Source organism: Cibotium barometz, chromosome 35 (assembly GCF_041138505.1).
Source record: "Cibotium barometz isolate CiBa-2024 chromosome 35, ASM4113850v1, whole genome shotgun sequence".
NCBI classification, from domain to species: domain Eukaryota; kingdom Viridiplantae; phylum Streptophyta; class Polypodiopsida; order Cyatheales; family Cibotiaceae; genus Cibotium; species Cibotium barometz.
In genome coordinates this window covers 6,029,393-6,047,499 of record NC_141080.1, presented here as the reverse complement: position 1 = coordinate 6,047,499, position 18,107 = coordinate 6,029,393, and the positions used below count along the sequence as shown (strand labels likewise).

Below are 18,107 nucleotides of genomic sequence, written 5' to 3'. Positions count from 1 at the left end.
ACCCATCTGTACATGATGCATGTTTGGCAGTTTCTGTTGACTCTAATGTATGGTATTTTGACAGTGGTGCTACAAAGCACATTACCTCGCATCGTGATATGTTCACTTGTCTTGAGGCTGTCTCTAATGGGAATACTGTCACATGTGCCAATAATGCTTCTTACCCAGTGAAGGGCGTTGGTAAAATTATGCTTACTACTGCAAATGGCAGCGCTTTCACACTTTCAGATGCTTTGTATGTGCCAGGGATAAAGAAGAATCCATTGTCTGTCTCTACGCTTGCTAGACTTGGACTTGTAGTCAAATTTGTGGATGACAAATGTATTGTTCATGATTTGACTTCTGGTGATACGATTATTGCATCTGGCACCTTGTTTCATGGGCTATATAGGCTCAATTCTTATGACAAGTGTGTGGAAGATTCAGCAAATGCAGTTTCTGATGAAAAGGCAGTTTCAGATGCAAAACTATGGCATGCTCGTTTTGGTCATCTGAACTTTGCTAGTTTGCTGTGTTTGTAGAAATTTGATATGGTTGCTTCATTGCCCCCTCTTGAGGCACCATTGAAATATGGTTACTTCATTGCCCCTCTTGAGGCACCATTGAAACATGTTTGTGAAGGCTGTATTTTGGGCAAAATGCAGCATTCTGCGTTTCCAAAGGATGGTTCTGTGCGGGCCACTCGCAAATTATAACTTGTACATAGTGATTACTTCGTGACTTTCATTGATGATTACTCAAGGCATGCATGGGTATATCCACTGATGAAGGCAAAGTCCGAAGTATTTTTGTGCTTCAAACAGTTTTTTCTTATGGTTGAAAATGTATCCAACTGTACTGTGGGCACCCTCCGTTCTGATCGAGGGGGGGAGTACATGTCTAAAGAGTTTGATGCATTTCAGGCTAGTCGTGGGATAAAACACCAATGTACAATGCCATATACCCCTCAGCAAAATGGTGTTGCTGAGAGGAAAAACAGGTCACTTATGGAGATGGCACGATGTATGGTCAAGAGCCAAGCTTTGCCACATACGTTTTGGCTTGAGGCTGTCATGTGTGCTGCATATGTACTCAACAGGTGTCCCACTAAGGCCTTGCAGTCTATTACTCCATACGAAGCTTGGCATGGCAGGAAGCCTTCTATTGGTCACTTGCGTGTCTTTGGTTGCTTGGCCTATGCTTTAGTGCCTGTGCAACAACGCAGAAAATTGGATGATAAGGCTGTCAAATGCATTTTTGTTGGCTACAGTGCTGAGAGCAAGGGTTACAGATTGTATCATCCGCAGTCTAAGCGTATCTTGATTAGTCAAGATGTTGTTTTTGTGGAAGATGCTGTACAGCCTTTGTTATCATGTACCAAAGAGACAGGTGTGAGCTCACGGGATGTATTTGATACATTGTTGCCTCTGTTTACAGGTGGGAATTCAAATGTAAGTCCTAATGAGGCAAATATTCAGCCTATGCAGATTTCAAACGACATCATAGATCAGCCTATTTCTGATGCAGATTTACAGGATGTAATTTTTGAGGATAGGGCTGAAAATGAGCAGGTTAAAGGTATGCCTAAATGGCTGGTGCAAACCTTGCATGATAGTAAAATTTATGCACCTATATCTAGTCGTACTCGTTCAGGTTTTCAGCATGCCTCTTATGCATCAGATTGTTATGCTTTGGCTGTGTCTAGTATGTGTGAAGAGGAAGAACCTCTTTCATTTGATGAGGCACAAAAATCAGAAAATTGGTTGGCTGCAATGCAAAGTGAATATGATGCTATAATGAAGAATGGTACATGGTCTTTGTGTGATTTGCCTATTGGTAAAAAGACCATTGGATGTAAGTGGGTTTTTAAGTTGAAATGAAAGCCAGATGGCAGTGTTGATCGCTATAAGGCTAGACTTGTTGCAAAGGGTTATGCTCAAGAAAAGGGCATTGATTTTGATGAGACCTTTGCTCCCACTTGTCGTATGACTACCATTCGTAGCATTTGTGCATTGGCAGCTCATAATGGTTGGAATGTACATCAGCTGGACATAAAGACTGCGTTCTTGAATGGAGATTTGCATGAGGAGGTGTATGTATCCCAGCCTCGTAGTTTTGTTCAAAGAGGGCAGGAAAACAAAGTGTACAGGTTGAAAAAGGCTTTATATGGTTTAAAGCAAGCTCCACGAGCTTGGTATGAAAAGATACATGCATATTTGACTGCACATGGGTTTCAGAATAGTCCAACAGAAAGCACTTTGTATGTTAAACGTGTGGATGGTGTACATCTAATCATTGCTCTCTATGTCGATGACATGCTGCTCACAGGACCAAATGAGAGTCATATTGCTGATTTTAAGGCTGATTTGAATGCCTCTTTTGAGATGTCAAATTTGGGGCATTTGCATCATTATTTGGGGATACAATTTAAGCAGTGTGATGGAGGTATTGCTTTGTGTCAAACAAAGTATATTGAGACATTGTTGCGGAGATTTGGCCTTGAAGACTGCAAGCCTATTGCTACTCCAATGGAGACAGGTTTGAAGTTGAGTCTTCATGATGCTGGAGATCACTTTGATGTCACACTCTATCAGACAGCTGTTGGTTGCCTCATTTATGTATGCATTACGAGGCCGGACATTCAGTTTGCAGTCTCGTAGGTGAGCAGGTTTATGCATAGCCCAGGGTCTCAGCATTGGAAGGAAGTTAAACGCTTCTTTCGCTACTTGAGTGGCACCATACATCTTGGGTTGTTTTATCCCAAGGGGGGATCGTGGCCGCCAGATTTACATGCTTTTTTGGACTCAGATTGGGCTAGTTGCTATGACACAAGAGTGTCCACAAGTGGTTTTTGTTTCATGCTCGGTAGCTCATGCATATCTTGGTTGAGCAAGAAGCAACCTACTGTGGCCACTTCTAATTGTGAAGCTGAGTACAGGGCAGCTTTCACAGCTACGGTTGAGTGTGTGTGGCTCAGACGGCTTATGGGGCTGACTTGGGTGTTGGACAGGAGTCTGCCACCTCTATCTTCACTGACAGTCAGAGCGCATTGGCAGTTGCGAGAAACCCAGTTTTTCATGCTCGCACAAAGCACATTGAGGTGCATTATCACTATGTCACGGAGAGACTCTTAGCAGGAGAGATCAGCTTGGCCTATGTGCCAACACAGGACAACCTCGTCGATCTTTTCACAAAGGCGCTTCCTCATGAGAAGTTCGAAACTTTTCGCAAAGCTTTGGGCTTGCTCCCCTTTGTGGACTGATCTACTTCGGGCATGGCACTCCCCTATACATGAGTGCCAGCTCTCGTTCACACCATCACTCCCAGGGGAGATTTTTTTGCCATATATATATATAGGCAGTGCTGTGTGAACACACTGAGGACCGTTGGGGCACTTTTTCCCTCTTTAGGAGGTTTTTTCCCCCGGCTTGTATATACGCCCACCATCACTCTAGGGCTAACTTATCTTTTGTACATTGACACAATCTAATACACTTTGTGTTGTGTGCATTCTTGCTTCTTCTTCTCCAAGCTTTGTGTGCTTTCTTGCAACCCTAATTTCAACAACCATACTAATTGCACCTAGCTGATTACAACCAATACATGAGACTCGTCAAGTAGATACATTGGGTGCTTGATTCCTGTTCTCTTTCTACAAACATCCTTTTTGTTATGGGAAACATGTGACTCAGTTTCTTGGAATGAGTATATAAGATCTTCCATTTCATCCGTGATTCTACTTGTACAGTTTTGCTTCCAACATGTTGCCAACGAGAGCAATCAATTTCCCTAATCAAGTTGAGCATGGACACATGATCTTGCAATACAAGCTACGCCAAGACACCTGAAGGACTTGTGCAACTTCCAAAAGCGACATGCGTTGATTTGAGTTCATCACCACAGTCGATATGGCCTTTTTTTAAAACAATTCATGTTTGTTTGTTGGTTTTTTGGTAGCTAATGTCCTACGGACATTGGCTCTTTGAACTTTGTCCTCCTCTCTAGAGTGTTGATCTCACAATCTTTGCACCATAGGATGTTTTGCGAATCAATCAAACATTTCACACCTGAGCTGTGCCCCATGCCTACTATCTTATCATTGAAAAACTTCACCATATCAATGATGATTCTTTGCTTTCTGTCTTCATCAATCTCCTGTACATCAACCTCCCTCTTATATTTGTTTCGTTCATGCTGATGTCTCTTTTTTATAGCCTCATATTGTCTAATGATGGCATGCAGTTCTAGGTCCTTCATCCTTGCATAAATAGAACTTTCTTGCTGCACTTGCAATCCTATAATGGTAAGAACACTATATTGTAAACAGTACTTCAATCAAATGATCCACTTATAAACATAGATTTGGCCAAACCGCATATACTTGTAACAAAGTAATTATTTTGACCTAAGAAACTAGTCAAGGCCACTGATTTTGGTTCAATGTCCCCTAATGGAATTGTGTCCTCCACCAACTAAAAAAATAGGTGGATGCATCCTAAAGTGCCTCCTTCAAGATAGGGTGTTACCTTTAGAGCTCTGTTCTCCATGCTTGAGAGAGAGAGAGAGAGAGAGAGAGAGAGAGAGAGAGAGAGAGAGAGAAAGAGAGAGAGAGAGAGAGAGAGAGAGAGATATCAGTGCGGGTTGCTTCAATAGAAATCAAGGTCCCTGAGAGAGAGACAGCTAAACCCTAAACCTGAGGAGCTACTCTCCTCCCTCAAGACCTAGGATTGATTTGCAGCAACTAGTGCTTGTGGAGAGAGAGAGGAGTGAAAAACTCAATCTACAGCAGCAACAATAGCTAGAGAGGGATGACGTGGGTAATTTCATTACTAAAAAAGAATTTTCAAACTACTCTCCCTCCAAGTTTCACGTTAAAGTATACAAGTGGGTCCAAAAAACGTTTCACTCCCCTTGAATAATTTTGAATTCAAGTAAATAGACAACTCAAAAACGTTCTTCCCTACTACAAGAAGAACAGTATATGCTTGTAATCAATGTCTATGGACATGCTATTTTGAGAAGGTTAATATGCTTCCACCCCTTTTAAAGCTTGGAATAGCAGAAAGCCCTTTGTTGCTCACTTACACATTTTTGGTTGTCTTGCTTACGCACTTGTGCTACCTGAACAAATTTGCAGCAACAAGCTTGATGATGATAAGGCTATTAAATGTATTTTTGTGGGATACAACTCAGAAAGTAAGGGTTATCATCTCTATTATCATGCTACTAAGTTGAGATGTATTTGCGGAAGATGTAATTAAGCCCTTGCTCTAATGTAAAAAATAGCAAAATGTATGTTCGCAAGACATATTCGATACTCCTTCCATTGTTCAACGCAAGACACATTGATGTAGAGCATTTGTGTAATCAAAGGAATGCTGAAAATCAACCCACACAGGTTACAAATCAGTATGTTTGTCAACCCACAAATCAACCTATTGATGAGGCAAATTTGGATGATACAATTCATAAGGAAATGAGGGAAATTGAGGAGTCAAAAAGTATGCCAAAATGGCTGCTCTGCTCTGCTGACAAAATAGCTTGCACGATACCCATATCCATCTCCTTTGTCAACCTTCTATGCATGGAGGGTATCCTCAAGGTTTGAGAACAGTTCTCATATTCTCCCAAATAAGATGGTAAGGTTTTCAGTGTATGCTTACTTCTAGGAGAAACAATTGTTTGAACTTCCTCCTGGATGCTTAGGCATCTAAAGTTGTTTTCTGTGCCCCTGGTAAAATCCACTTCAGAGAATGGAGGTGAAATAATAGAGGACATATTCTCATTAACTTTCTCATGAACTGCTGCCCACATCTCATTTGCCATGTCCTCGTTAGCAGCAATAACTTCATCATTGCATGGGAAGGCAAGACTAGGTGGTGGCAGAATGCCTTCTTTCAATGGGGTGTCAATTGGTGTAGACTTCTCACTATGAGCTTGTGAGATCAGCTCACTTTTCATTTCCCAACTTGATGACACTTTTGGTATGGTTTCTAACGTTGGCTTAAGAGAGGTGTGGCCCCGAGGGATAGGAGGAGGTGGGCCCTCAAGTATTGATTGAGCTTCCCTAATGAGTTGCTGATGTATAGCTAGATTGATCTTCTTCTCACGAGGGTTTGGATATCTTGAAGCTTCTTGGGTAGCTCAGATAAAGCTGCAATGCGACTTCTATGAGCATCAATGATGGCATCTAGAGTCTCGTTCACCTTATCCACAAAAACAGAACCCCTTGAACTATCCTCGCGGTTGTACTAGCCTCATCTTGTTTAGCACTAGGCCCACGTTGAGGTTGATGCTCCTCATGCACTTCTTGGGATGTAAAAGCTTGATCTTTCATGTTTCGTTTAGAGACTTCTTGAGAACTAGTGGATGCACTCTTAGTTTGCTTGTTGTGGTTCTTTTTCCTCCTAGTGGTCCTTTTTCTATTGGATGTAGGGTCTTGTCCACTAGATTTGCCTTTGCATCCCTAGTTCGAGGTGCCTCATCAGTCTGCATTTCGGCATTTCGTGTTTGTGATCTAGTCATGACTCTAAGTGGCACGACATCCTCATTATCTGATGAAGGTGGAGATGGAACTGCCTCTACAAAGTTGAGTGAGACCTTTGGTTGAGAGGTGCCTTCCTCATGTGGTTTCAGCAAACAATCCTTTGGAAAGTGTTCTACACAACACCCTAGACAATATCTTTCAATTGGTGGAAACTGTGGTACTGTTGTATTGGATCGAGTTGCTTGCCTTGGGTGATGTGGACAATCATGAGCCCAATGGGGTTCTCCGCACTCATAACAGGGGCCCATTAGTTTGGCTTCTACTTTCCTTTGCTGTCATTTACCTGAGGGGCCTAGAGTCCTAGGTTGGTAGCCGCCTAGCAACATCAAAGAATTTTGTTCCCCCGATTGAGGCTCTAGTGCTTGGCTTGGATATGCGGGACTTTCAAAGAGATTTTTCTTGGATGAATATGATGCATATTCCTCCTCCACATAGCTTGGGTTTGCCAAGTCTCTACACATATTTGAATTGTCGTAGTCAACAAACCTGATAGGAGCAGTCCCAGGAGCAGGAGGTTGATGCTTACATTCAAAGATAGTATACTGTTGATGCATTTGTGGAGCCACTGCACCCCTTTGCTGCTCATGCTCTTGTCTCATTCTTGCAATGTGAGTACATTCTTGTGTGGTGTGGGTAAAATTCCAAGCACAGGCCTAGCACCACTTCTTTGTGGGTTGGTTTATGACTAGAGGAGAAAAGGTATTACATTCTTTGGTTTTATGGTTACCGCCACATGCTCCACAAAGATGAGGACCTGTTAGGTAGTACACTCCTCATTCGCTGTGCTGCTGTTGTTGTGGCTGCATGGGTGGGCAATAGGTTTGTCCCAATCTCCTTAGTACTAAGTTAGCTATCTGCTCTGGATTTACTAGTGCGCTAGACCCTAAACTTTGGTCATCACCCCACTGATCTCTAGGCTGCACCTCAGGGCCAGTACCATCTTGGAATTTTAAGTTATCTGTGAAATCCATAGCATCATGGCAACACTCATTGAAATTTGTATGCTTCTTTGCATAGAGATGTGTGTGCAGTGTTGAATTTTTGAGTCCTTTTAAGAAGAGAGAAATTAATCGACTCTGGGTGGGCTTCTCATCTTCTGGGCAACGATTAATGTACTGCTTCATCCTATTTACACAGTCTCTAACACTCTCAGTCTCGCCTTGCTTGAAAGAGTAGATGTTTGCTACTGTGTCATGCTGAATCCGCATCAAGGAAAAAGCAGCAATAAATCTCTCTTCCAAAAATCGTAAAGAAGATTTGTTTGAAGCCTCTAGTGCCTAAAACCAAGCAAGGGCCTTTCCCTCAAGAGTGAGCCCAAATCCTTCAATTTGCGTATGCTTGTTGTCAGTCACTTGCTTAGCTCGAACTGCTTGCCTAAATGTTGCTACATGGTCATATAGATCTCCCGACCCTTCGTACTTCTTTACCAGTTTCTGAAGAGTTGATGGCCTTACTCGTCTTGAATACTCATCATCAGGCCTACGGCCTCTCACTACCAGTGGTTCCTCTCTTTGGTAAGGTGGCCCATATGCATCCCGAATTGGTGTGGGTCCCCTATTACCTACCTCACCAACCCTCTCCAAAGATCCTGTTACCCGCATTTCAGGAGGTGCATTTATGGGAGGCCGAGTTGGCTCCCCTACCCTCCGATTGTCATAGTGAGAGAAACGTTGTTGTGGCATGATTTGTGGTCGTACTTTTGGTGTAGGATAATATCTTGGTGCTAGAGTTGGGCTACTTACAGTGGTCCACTTTGATGTTGAGGGTTCCTCTCTAGTGAACTCTCATAGGGGAGGAGCAACAGTTTCTCCAAGAAAGGCTGTCTCTCCTGGTTTAGCTGTATTAGTTGAGAACACTTCCATGAGTAATGGTTGTCCTCTCCACGTGAGCTCACGAATCTCCTTCCAATCTAAGGTTCGGTATTCATTGGTCCATTTATCAACGATTCGGTTCTTGTATCCTGCAAGCTTCTCGACTACCACCACAAGTGCTAGAGGAAGATCTAGCTCTGGCAATTTAGTTATGGCATAATATCCTTCTAAAGAGTCCTTATAGATCTCTTGAAGTGGGTCATCCTGAAAGACCTTTGTCACTGGAATTTGTCGTATAAACTCCCATTGGTTCTCAGCCCCCTGATCCATTTTACTCTTGCCTTTCCTGTCCCTTTCCGAATTTAGATCTACAAAAAGTAAATCATCTATGGATGGCTTTGAGGAATGGGCATTGGATGGTCCAGGCATGTCCGGCTCAATGAGCCAATCATCTCTAGACCCCCTTGCTCCGGAAGACTTTGATAAATCTAGGAACTCGCTCTTAGAGAGCTCTCCTAATTTGTCTACATTCTCTGGATGACAGGTGACTTCGTAGAGCAAACACCATCTCCACCCATGTACATGTTACCCTGGTCATTGACTAGAGGTGCTCTATCAAGCTCTGAGAAAAAGTCTGCAATCTTAACGAGATATCGTTGTTGTGGATCCCTAAAGATCTCAGCTCCTTGAGCATTCGTGTAGACATATTGAAGTCTCACATTGAGTGGTAACCCCATGGTGTCGGCTTCAAATGGATTAAAAGATCTTGTGGGTGTCCTATTTGGGGCTAAGGGATGACTATTTGACGGCCCTAGATTGTCCATAGACAATGAGCTAGTTGTCCTAGAAAGGGTATCAGATTGGGATTCGAAAAAGGTTTCGACAATATCTATCAAATTTCCTACCGATTGGGTCCCACTTTCCTGCGTAGGTACTCTAGAAGGTGTCCTAGACCCTATGGCAGTGTGACGTCCCGATCGCAAGTGCATAAGGTCAAATTTTAAGAGTTTTTTTTTTTTAAATCCAAAAATTTTCAAGTTGGCTCAAACTTTGCCAGAACCCATTTTGAACCCCCTCGAACACATTAGGCTAAAAAAATAGTGTATTTTCAGGATCGAAAATCGCCTAAAATTTACCAGTTTCCCATACTAACTATGGGAAAATGGTTCCGGGACCGAAATTTCGACGATGGGTGTTTTCTAACTCCTCTCGAAAAGTTAGATAACCTCCCAATTTTTTGCGGCAAAAAATGAAAATTTTTCCAGACTCCTTTACTCGGTGCGATGGCATTCTTTATGGTGCTGTGTGTGGGTCTCTCCGCGCGGTGCGCTGTTCACGCACAACCACCTTCTTTTATTTTTCTTTTTTTTCTTTTTGAAGTGCGTGTGTAGTGAATTCAATGCATGTGCAGCTGTGAGATTTGCAGCAAATTCAATGCGTGTGGCAGGGAACTCAATGCGTGTGCAGCTGTGAGATTTACAGGGAATTCGAAATGTTCAATCTTCATGTGTGTGTACAGATTTCAGTTTCTCTACAGGTGCAGGTTTAACAGAGAACTAAAATGCAGGTTTAACAGAGATTTAAAAATTAAAGATGCAGAATACTAAACTAAGCTAAGAACAGAAAATAAAACGAACATGCAAAAAACTGAAACTGTAAAAATTATCCTCAAACAGAATGACAGAAATGCAAAAACAGGCCTCTCTCTTTCGCTCTCAAATTGAAATTGGTAGGTTTAGCACCTACCTCCAATCCTTCCCGTGTGTTGAATCCTTGTCCTGACCTCAAGGGAGAAGCGTAGCTAGCCAATCGCACTCAAATTGCAAGACAATTAAAGAGAATTTAACAACAGATTAGTCTTAAATAAGTACCAAAATTAGTCCAAAAGCCTGCTCTCCTATCCAACAGTTTTGCAACCAATTGGAGCTTAACAAGGAGTGGTAGTGTGTGTATGGTGCTTAACTAATGTAGGCACTCTTTCCCCGACAGCGGCGCCATTGTAGAGCGGTTCTCTCTACCGTGCAATATAGTGCTCATAGAGTACTACCGATCAACAAATGTGTTAAGAAACACAATGTCAATCCGAGGACTCGACCCAATTAGTGCATGAAGGCTTATCCCTTGAGGGAGAGCTCACATACACGAACCACCACTTGACGATTCAACCATTCAACACCTCAATCAATCTCTCAATCCCTTAAATCCACTACACTAATCAAGACAACAAGCAATGCATGGCAATCGCTTAATCCCATTCAAACATTGATTAAATCTTAGCTTTTCCTAATGCCAGCAAACCCATAAGCGTGCATCTACTAACCCACAAGCTAAAGCAAGCATAGAATGTAACATTCACAAACCCACAAGCTCATAGAGAGAGTCTATCCATGAATAACTCATTCATGTCATTTATAAGTTTTACTCTGGCAAGCATTGCAAATGATATTTGCAAATCACAATTAAGTTTAAGGCTAGACATGATCCATCTCAAGGTTGATTTATTAATCTTTTACTTTTACACTTAAAGTCGTTGATCAACAACCACAAGCATGATTCAACAGGTGACTGATGTTATATTGGACGTATATTCTTGACTAGTTCTCCTTTTGTGAGAACTTTTAGATAAATGAGGAAACCCGTTTTAAAGTGGCATTCTCCTACCAAGAGTTAAATATATCATGTGACTAGTCTATAAACACAATTCTAGTTTTCAAATTATGTAGCATGAATTTGGGCATGATACTAAATTGATGAACTCTTCTTTTTGGAAAATTATCCAGAAAATAATAGATCACGTCACTAGGGTATAAACACAATTTTAGTTTTGGAATCATGTAATGTAGCATGAAATTTGGCTTAATGCTAAATTGACGAAGTCTTATCTTTGGAAAATTGTCTAGAAAATAATATAAAGACATGGGCTTATATAATTTGTTGAATGCCCTATTTTTTTGGTACACGATCAAAATTTATTTCGGAAGGATGCAAACATAGGTCTTATTAGAGTTACTATCATGGCTCCACTTAACGACTTCGTTTATTGAAAATATTATTTTATAGACTAAGACAAGAAATGAATATTATGGATTTATCATATTTATATAGCGCTAAATAAAGTGCAAAAACATGGGTACAAGAAAGTGGATCCTTTGAATAGTAGAGACAATGAGGTGTTTATTTTAAAACGACATGTATGATTTTTTTTCTATTGGACCAAGTGGATTGGTTCCACTCATGATTATGTTAAAACTTCTAAGTAGGCTCAAGTTTACTACCTTTATGAGAGTTCATACAAGGAATTTCGATGTATGAATTTTCACATGTTCAACCAAGAAAAAAACTTTTAAATTGATTCTTAAGTTTAAAAAAGATGAAATGCTCCACCACATTTGAGAACAATATCATGTAACCGCACTTTGCTTCTCAATCACCTCATATTAAAGACAACATCCAAAGAATGGTGTCTCACATCCTCAACAACATCAATTTTTTAAGTGATTAAGAGGTGCATGGGAGGTGTGATAAAGTAGCTTGTGCATGCTTACATGCATTGTGCACATGCATCCATACACCTATAGACACACATGCATGGACACACACACACACACACACACACACACACACACACACACATTGAGAGAGAGTGCATGCTAGAGAGAGAGGGAGAGAGAGAGAGAGAGAGAGAGAGAGAGAGAGAGAGAGAGAGAGAGAGAGAGAGAGAGAGAGAGAGATGTGAGACATGAACTACGAGTCTATCTTACCACACGTGAGATGTGAGCCATTTTATACAAAATCCATGATCAAGAGATATCACACAAAAGACAAACTAGCAAGGCATTCAAAGCTAGATATCACACGTCAAAGTTAAGCAAAAACCAATGATGAGAATACAATGCAACTTTTGTTATTGTGTGGAAAATTGTATATTCATCAAAGATGTGAAAAAGTCTTTGTGTTTGGCTTTTGTTAAAAACCAATACCTTGGTGGATATAACATTGGGATGTGAAAAAAGGGAGAAGTAGATGAGAAAGAGGTGGGGAGGAAGGGGGGAGGGGGAGGGAAGAAGTAAGCAAATATAAGTGTAGGACTCCATGGACATTTGCCAATGGTTCAAAACCAATTTGTCTAAATGATATACTACACATAGACACTCATTCCAATACACATTATTATGATTTCCAAGAAGCACATTAGCCTGAAATTTCCTTTGGTGTTTGAACTACATGGGTTTTTTCGTCTTGCCACCTTTGTATATAATCTATATGTTTTCTTGGGCCATGCACCCAGTTTATACACCCTCTTACTCACACTCATTGGTGGTCCCTCTACATAATGGTGATATGAAATTATATGAGAAGTACATGTTTTTACACCCACACTTTTCTTTTATACTATAAATGATAGGGACGGGCTTGGTCTTTGAAGGGACTACTTGCCCCTTAGAATCTAAAAAAGAGGAAAGGCCATTTAGTGTTCTTTTTAACATTTAAATAAAAAGACACAGATGAAAATCATTCAAATGGGAAGAATTATGCAAAACCCTTGTAAAAATTAAAGGGCCATGGAATTGGGTCACATTGATTTCTTCATGACATTGGGCTTGTTATCACATAGTAAGTACTAGGAGTCCCTTTTATTTCATAACACATTGGGCTCATTGTTCGAGATATTATTTCTACCAAGCATTCCATCAATCATTTCCACCATGGACTTAAGAGACAATTGTAATTTGGAACACACACAATTTTTTTCACACTTTAATATAACTATAACTAGATCTTATATTTTCTGAGAAAAAATTTCTCGATCTACCATCAATTTAAGAAGGCTTTTTTGAAGATTGAGCGTGTTCTAGGCTGAGTCTAGGACCAAAACCCGTTCATAACATTGGACTTGTTAGTAAGCACTGTCTCATGAGAGAGAATGGCACCCAGAACTCCCTTCTCAATGTTCCCCTTCTTATTATTGGGTTGTTATAGAAAGATGTGCACAAAGTGATATTGGTCATTGGATTGGGACATGCTTTACTTTTGACGAGCATCCTTGCCCTTCAAAATTGACAGGATTGGGGAAATATATCAAGTTGTTTTTGTATTTCTGTGTAAATTTTGATGGGCATTTAAAAATTTTGCAAGTATTTTATGGCCCAAACGCTTAAAAACGGGCGTGACACTTGTTAAAAAACAACTATGGATTGGGACACCATGGAAGTGTTGTTTTGGGGGCGTGGGGGAGGGGTGCTTGTGACACAGCCATGCATAGGGTTGAATGCTATGCGCGTTTGATTAGCAAAATTATTAAGGTTTAGTGATGTATAATTCTACTGCAATTTCGTGATTTAATATTACACGCATTGCTCGTTCATTTCCGAACGTGATGCATGTTGCCTCGTGTTCGCTTTTCACATTCCGGCTCGAAAAACCAAAATTCCACCTTTGCACTTTTCGGATGCCACTTCGCACATGGGCGGTTACATTACACCTTTTACGAGCCACGACCGTGTTAAATATTGCATTACATTTTTTTCTTGGGCAAAATTTTAAAACTTCTTGGAATATGTTAAACACCCAATAAAAAGCTTAATTTTGAAAAGTCCTTGAATATGCCCTTCTTCTATAAAAAATGAAGAAATATGATTAACATTTCTTAAAACAAGCTTTGAATAATGCCCTTCTTATATAAAAATAAAGAAATATGGTTAACAATTCTTGCTTTTCAAATCAAATAATAGGATCACCCTTCATATTTGAGGTCTCACACAAATTTACGCCTACTCATTTGCACGTGCTTCTTTAGGTTTAAAAAAAAGCACTTTTATTAGGTTGCCCCCATAGGATTGTCGAAAGGAGTGAAGAAAGAAGCCCTTTGCGTGGCCAAAAAAAAAACACATACTCATGCAAGGATGAAAAAACAAACAAAGTATGTATTACATGGATTTCTCTAGTGTTTCACACCTTCAAATGGTGCACTCTATATTTTGCATCTATATATTTGTGTGTGTGTTCATGCATGCACACACGTGCATACTTTCATTGGATTGAAACTCTCTCTAGCTCTCTTAAGAAGAGGCCAAACTTGGGTATGATGTCTACTGTCATTTGCCAGACCTCTTCACTCTTCATTAGGTGCCCATTTTTGACCTGGGAAAAAAAAGAAGCAAACACCATTCATTATTCCAATTGGATATGCAACCACACAAGCATTTGAGATTCTATGTGATGAATATAAGTATCCAAAATTCCTAAAATGCTATGTGATGTGGCCACTTAGTACTTCATTGTTGGAATACTTAATATCATTGAATATCATACTCTATTAAAAATTCTTTTTAAAAAAAAGGAGAAACACTCACACACACACACACTTTATCATACTTTATCAAAGTTTTTTTTTTTGAAGGAGAAACTCTCTCTCTCTCTCTCTCTCTCTCTCTCTCTCTCTCTCTCTCAGTGAGGGAATTGACATCTTGGGAGAGTTCCGCTCTAACCACTACGCTATTGTCCCCACCCCCAATTCTATCGAAAGTTTGAAAGTTCCTCGTGAAAATTGTGGATACACAAGTTCTTATTTAAAAAAATGCACTCAACCAGGTGATGGATCATGTGACATTGCCAAAGCAAGATCCTAACTGATTGCTCAAAAGATCCATGAGAGATGAAGTGAACAAGAATCACTACTAGCATGGTTAAACTTAAAAAAATGACCAACTAATGAATCCATTAAGTATACCAAGGGTACATGTAATAATGTGCACATGCATAAAATCATAAGGAGCATGGTGGATGCTTATTATTGTGTTGGGGAGGATCAGTACCTCTATTACTAAGGTATTGAGAATGTGGTTGTTCACCGAGGTGAAATTTCCATTCACAATCTCAAAGTCAAGAGATTCAAGGGCTCGAGTTAGTTGCACTAATACACCGGGGCGTTTCTTACAATGGACATGAAGATGGTATGTTTTCCCCCCCATTTGTGTTACATCCAGCTGATAACAAAAATTCAACAAAGTAGTCAATTCTTAAGTTATGTCAACCTTCACCAAACCTTCAAATTATTAAAGAGCACTTTTAAATAACACTAGCGTGCTACAACTTATGAGATTAAGTTCTACATGCCAACCTTAACTTATCAATGCAAAATACTCAAGAATGCTTTGAAATACTACTAGCTCATGCTTCACAATTTTTCGCTTTTTCAAGGAAATTTAGAACTAGCGCTTAATTATCTGCTCTTTTGAGACTAAGTTCTAGCTTCATCAAACAGACAAGGCAAGATAAATCAATAAGAGTTGAGCTTAGTTACACAAACCCTTAATATAGTAGAATAGGACATTTAAAAACTTGAGGTTTAGCCAAATTTAACTCTATTGTGAATGATATTCTAAGGCTTTAAAAGCTAAAACCAACCTATTGGTGTGAACAACTCAAAACTTTTTAGGTTACCAGTAACAACATGAAAAGGGTTAAGGCAAGGTAATGTGCGCGGCTTAATATTTTGTTATTAAATGCCATGTTTTCTTAAAATTTATCAAGGGTTAATTATTAAATAGGGTCACCTTCATAATTTGGTGTTCTTGCAAGACCACCTTCTTCCCATGGCAACTGAGGATATGGTGGGCATGCTCGATGAGGCCGTTGGCAACTGCCTGCCTGCTGGCCTCCAGCTTTGCAATGTCCATCTCCACTTCCTCCACTTGCTTCTGTAGGTCTCTCACATAGCTGATGGCGTCCGTAACTATGGAAGCTTTGTCCATCTTCACAAAAAATGGAAATTAGTCCACTCACTAATCACTAGCCCAAGTGGCCCAATGTGATTCAAGTGCAATTTCTACCTTAAGACTGAAGATTTGAAGTTGGGATTACAAGGAGAGAGAAGATCACCCATATTTAAACACAATTATGCATGTAAAATCAACAAGATTGATTAAAAGCAATTAATGCAAGAATAATCAAGCATGGAAGCGACAGAGGGAGAGGATTATGCAAATGCAAGCATAGTAAGAGTACTGTAAACCAGAGCAGATTATGAGAACGCAAGCAGAATAAGAGAGAGAAAATTAAGGATCACATACAGACAGGATTAAACAAATGCGAGCCTGCTAACCAAGCATGCAAGAGAGACAAGGCTAAACAAGACAGCAAGCATAACTAAGTATACAGGAGAGAATCTTAAGATAAAGCAAAGGCAAGCATACTTAAACGTGAAAGAGAGCATAGAAAAAGCACAGTTAAGTGAGCAAGGGAGGGGGTTAATTAGGACCGATACCTTGCTAATCTTGGGGACAAGGGCTCTTAGGGCGTAAAGCCTCTCATTAAGCTTCTGTCTGCGCCTTCTTTCGGAGACCAAATTCTTGGAGACGAGTCTTTTTGAATTGGCACTACCCCCACCTTCCTCCATATCTTCCATCACATCACTATTGTCAGAAGAATCTAACTGCTTGAACAAATCACTTGAACAGCTCACCCGTGGGAACCCCCCCTTAATGCCACCATCGCTCACACTCCTTGAAGAGCCAACCCGTGGGGACCCCCAAGTTAATGCCACCATTGCTCTCCCTCAATATAGATGAAGCCCATTTCGACCCCCCACTCACTAATCTCTGCCTAGGCTCACCCCCACCAAGCTTTGCTTTGCTAGTCTCTTCATTAGTGCTAATTACACCCCACTTTATCTTCTTCAATTCATCTTCCTCCTCCTTCATACTAGAATAGTTATTTGCATTCAAATTCTGCAGCTCTTCATCATGTGAGTGGGATTCGTTGATAGGCATAGAATTGTGGTTGTCAACATCCTTATTGTTGAGTTTCCACGTGGGATAACAGGGCTCATCAGGGGGATAATTGGGCTCATTAGTGGGATTGAGGCTCCATTTGTCCTGATAATCTATGGTTTGGGGGGATAATTCATCACAGGAGATGCCAAGGTTGGAGGAGGATGTGGCAAGGCTAGAGAGGAGCATGTCTTGCTCACAGGAATTCAACATTGCAGGGCTGTGTAGATTTTCAAGGTCCTCTGCAGTGGGTGATTTGGTGTCCACCACTGCACTAGAGCCGCCACCACCGCCACTTCATCCCTCCCATCTTATACATATTGCATATCTCCACAAGAATTGATTATCTCTAAACACTGCATCACAATATGAGAATTAGCAAAGGTAGCTAGAGCTAATGTGCACATGCGCATACAAGCACAGGAAAGAAGATCGTGGCTGCAGGTTGTAAAAGACAGTATTAAAGCGCAGTATTAGAGGTGACAACCTTGAGAGGGCGGCGGTTATAGGTAGAAGCGTCTGCGTCCTCCTCCTCCTCCATATTGAAGGCTATTAGCAATGGCAAGGAAAACAGAAGTAAGCTTATATAAGCTAAGCAGAGTTTTGCGTGTGTATGAGAGAGTGAGTGTGTGTGTGTGGCAGACGGCAGAGCTCTGGTACAAAAATGGCGACGTATATTTTCACCACACCACCGAGAAATTTATTTTGCCCCGCGTCTTCAAAGGTTTTCTCACAATTTATCTTTTTATTTGACGCTCCCTCAAAAAAATACGTTACGGCAAAAATACCTAAAAACGGGCACGACGCCTGTGAAAAAGTAACCTTGATCTAATTCTCCACCGTAGCCTTAACCTTGTTGTTTAATACATCACCAACGACCTCTTTATCCTATACTCTCTTTGATACATAATTTTCTACATTAGCCTCTATGCATTGCATATATACATGTATCAGATGAGGTGAGAAGAAAATTGGAACTCAAGGCAAAAAAAAAAGTTT

General features: G+C 40.6%; 1 protein-coding gene across 1 annotated transcript; it reads right to left on the bottom strand.

Annotated features, from left to right (window-relative positions):
• Positions 1–15,029: 15,029 nt before the first annotated feature.
• On the bottom strand, positions 15,030–17,364 carry LOC147618092 (transcription factor bHLH35-like). Its single transcript, XM_086775060.1, has 3 exons — positions 16,604–17,364; positions 15,894–16,091; positions 15,030–15,323 (listed from the first exon to the last, which is right to left on the bottom strand). Exons 1-3 carry the CDS (start codon positions 16,883–16,885, stop codon positions 15,030–15,032), a joined length of 774 nt encoding a protein of 257 aa, XP_086631186.1. The 5' UTR covers positions 16,886–17,364.
• Between the last annotated feature and the right edge of the window lie 743 nt (positions 17,365–18,107).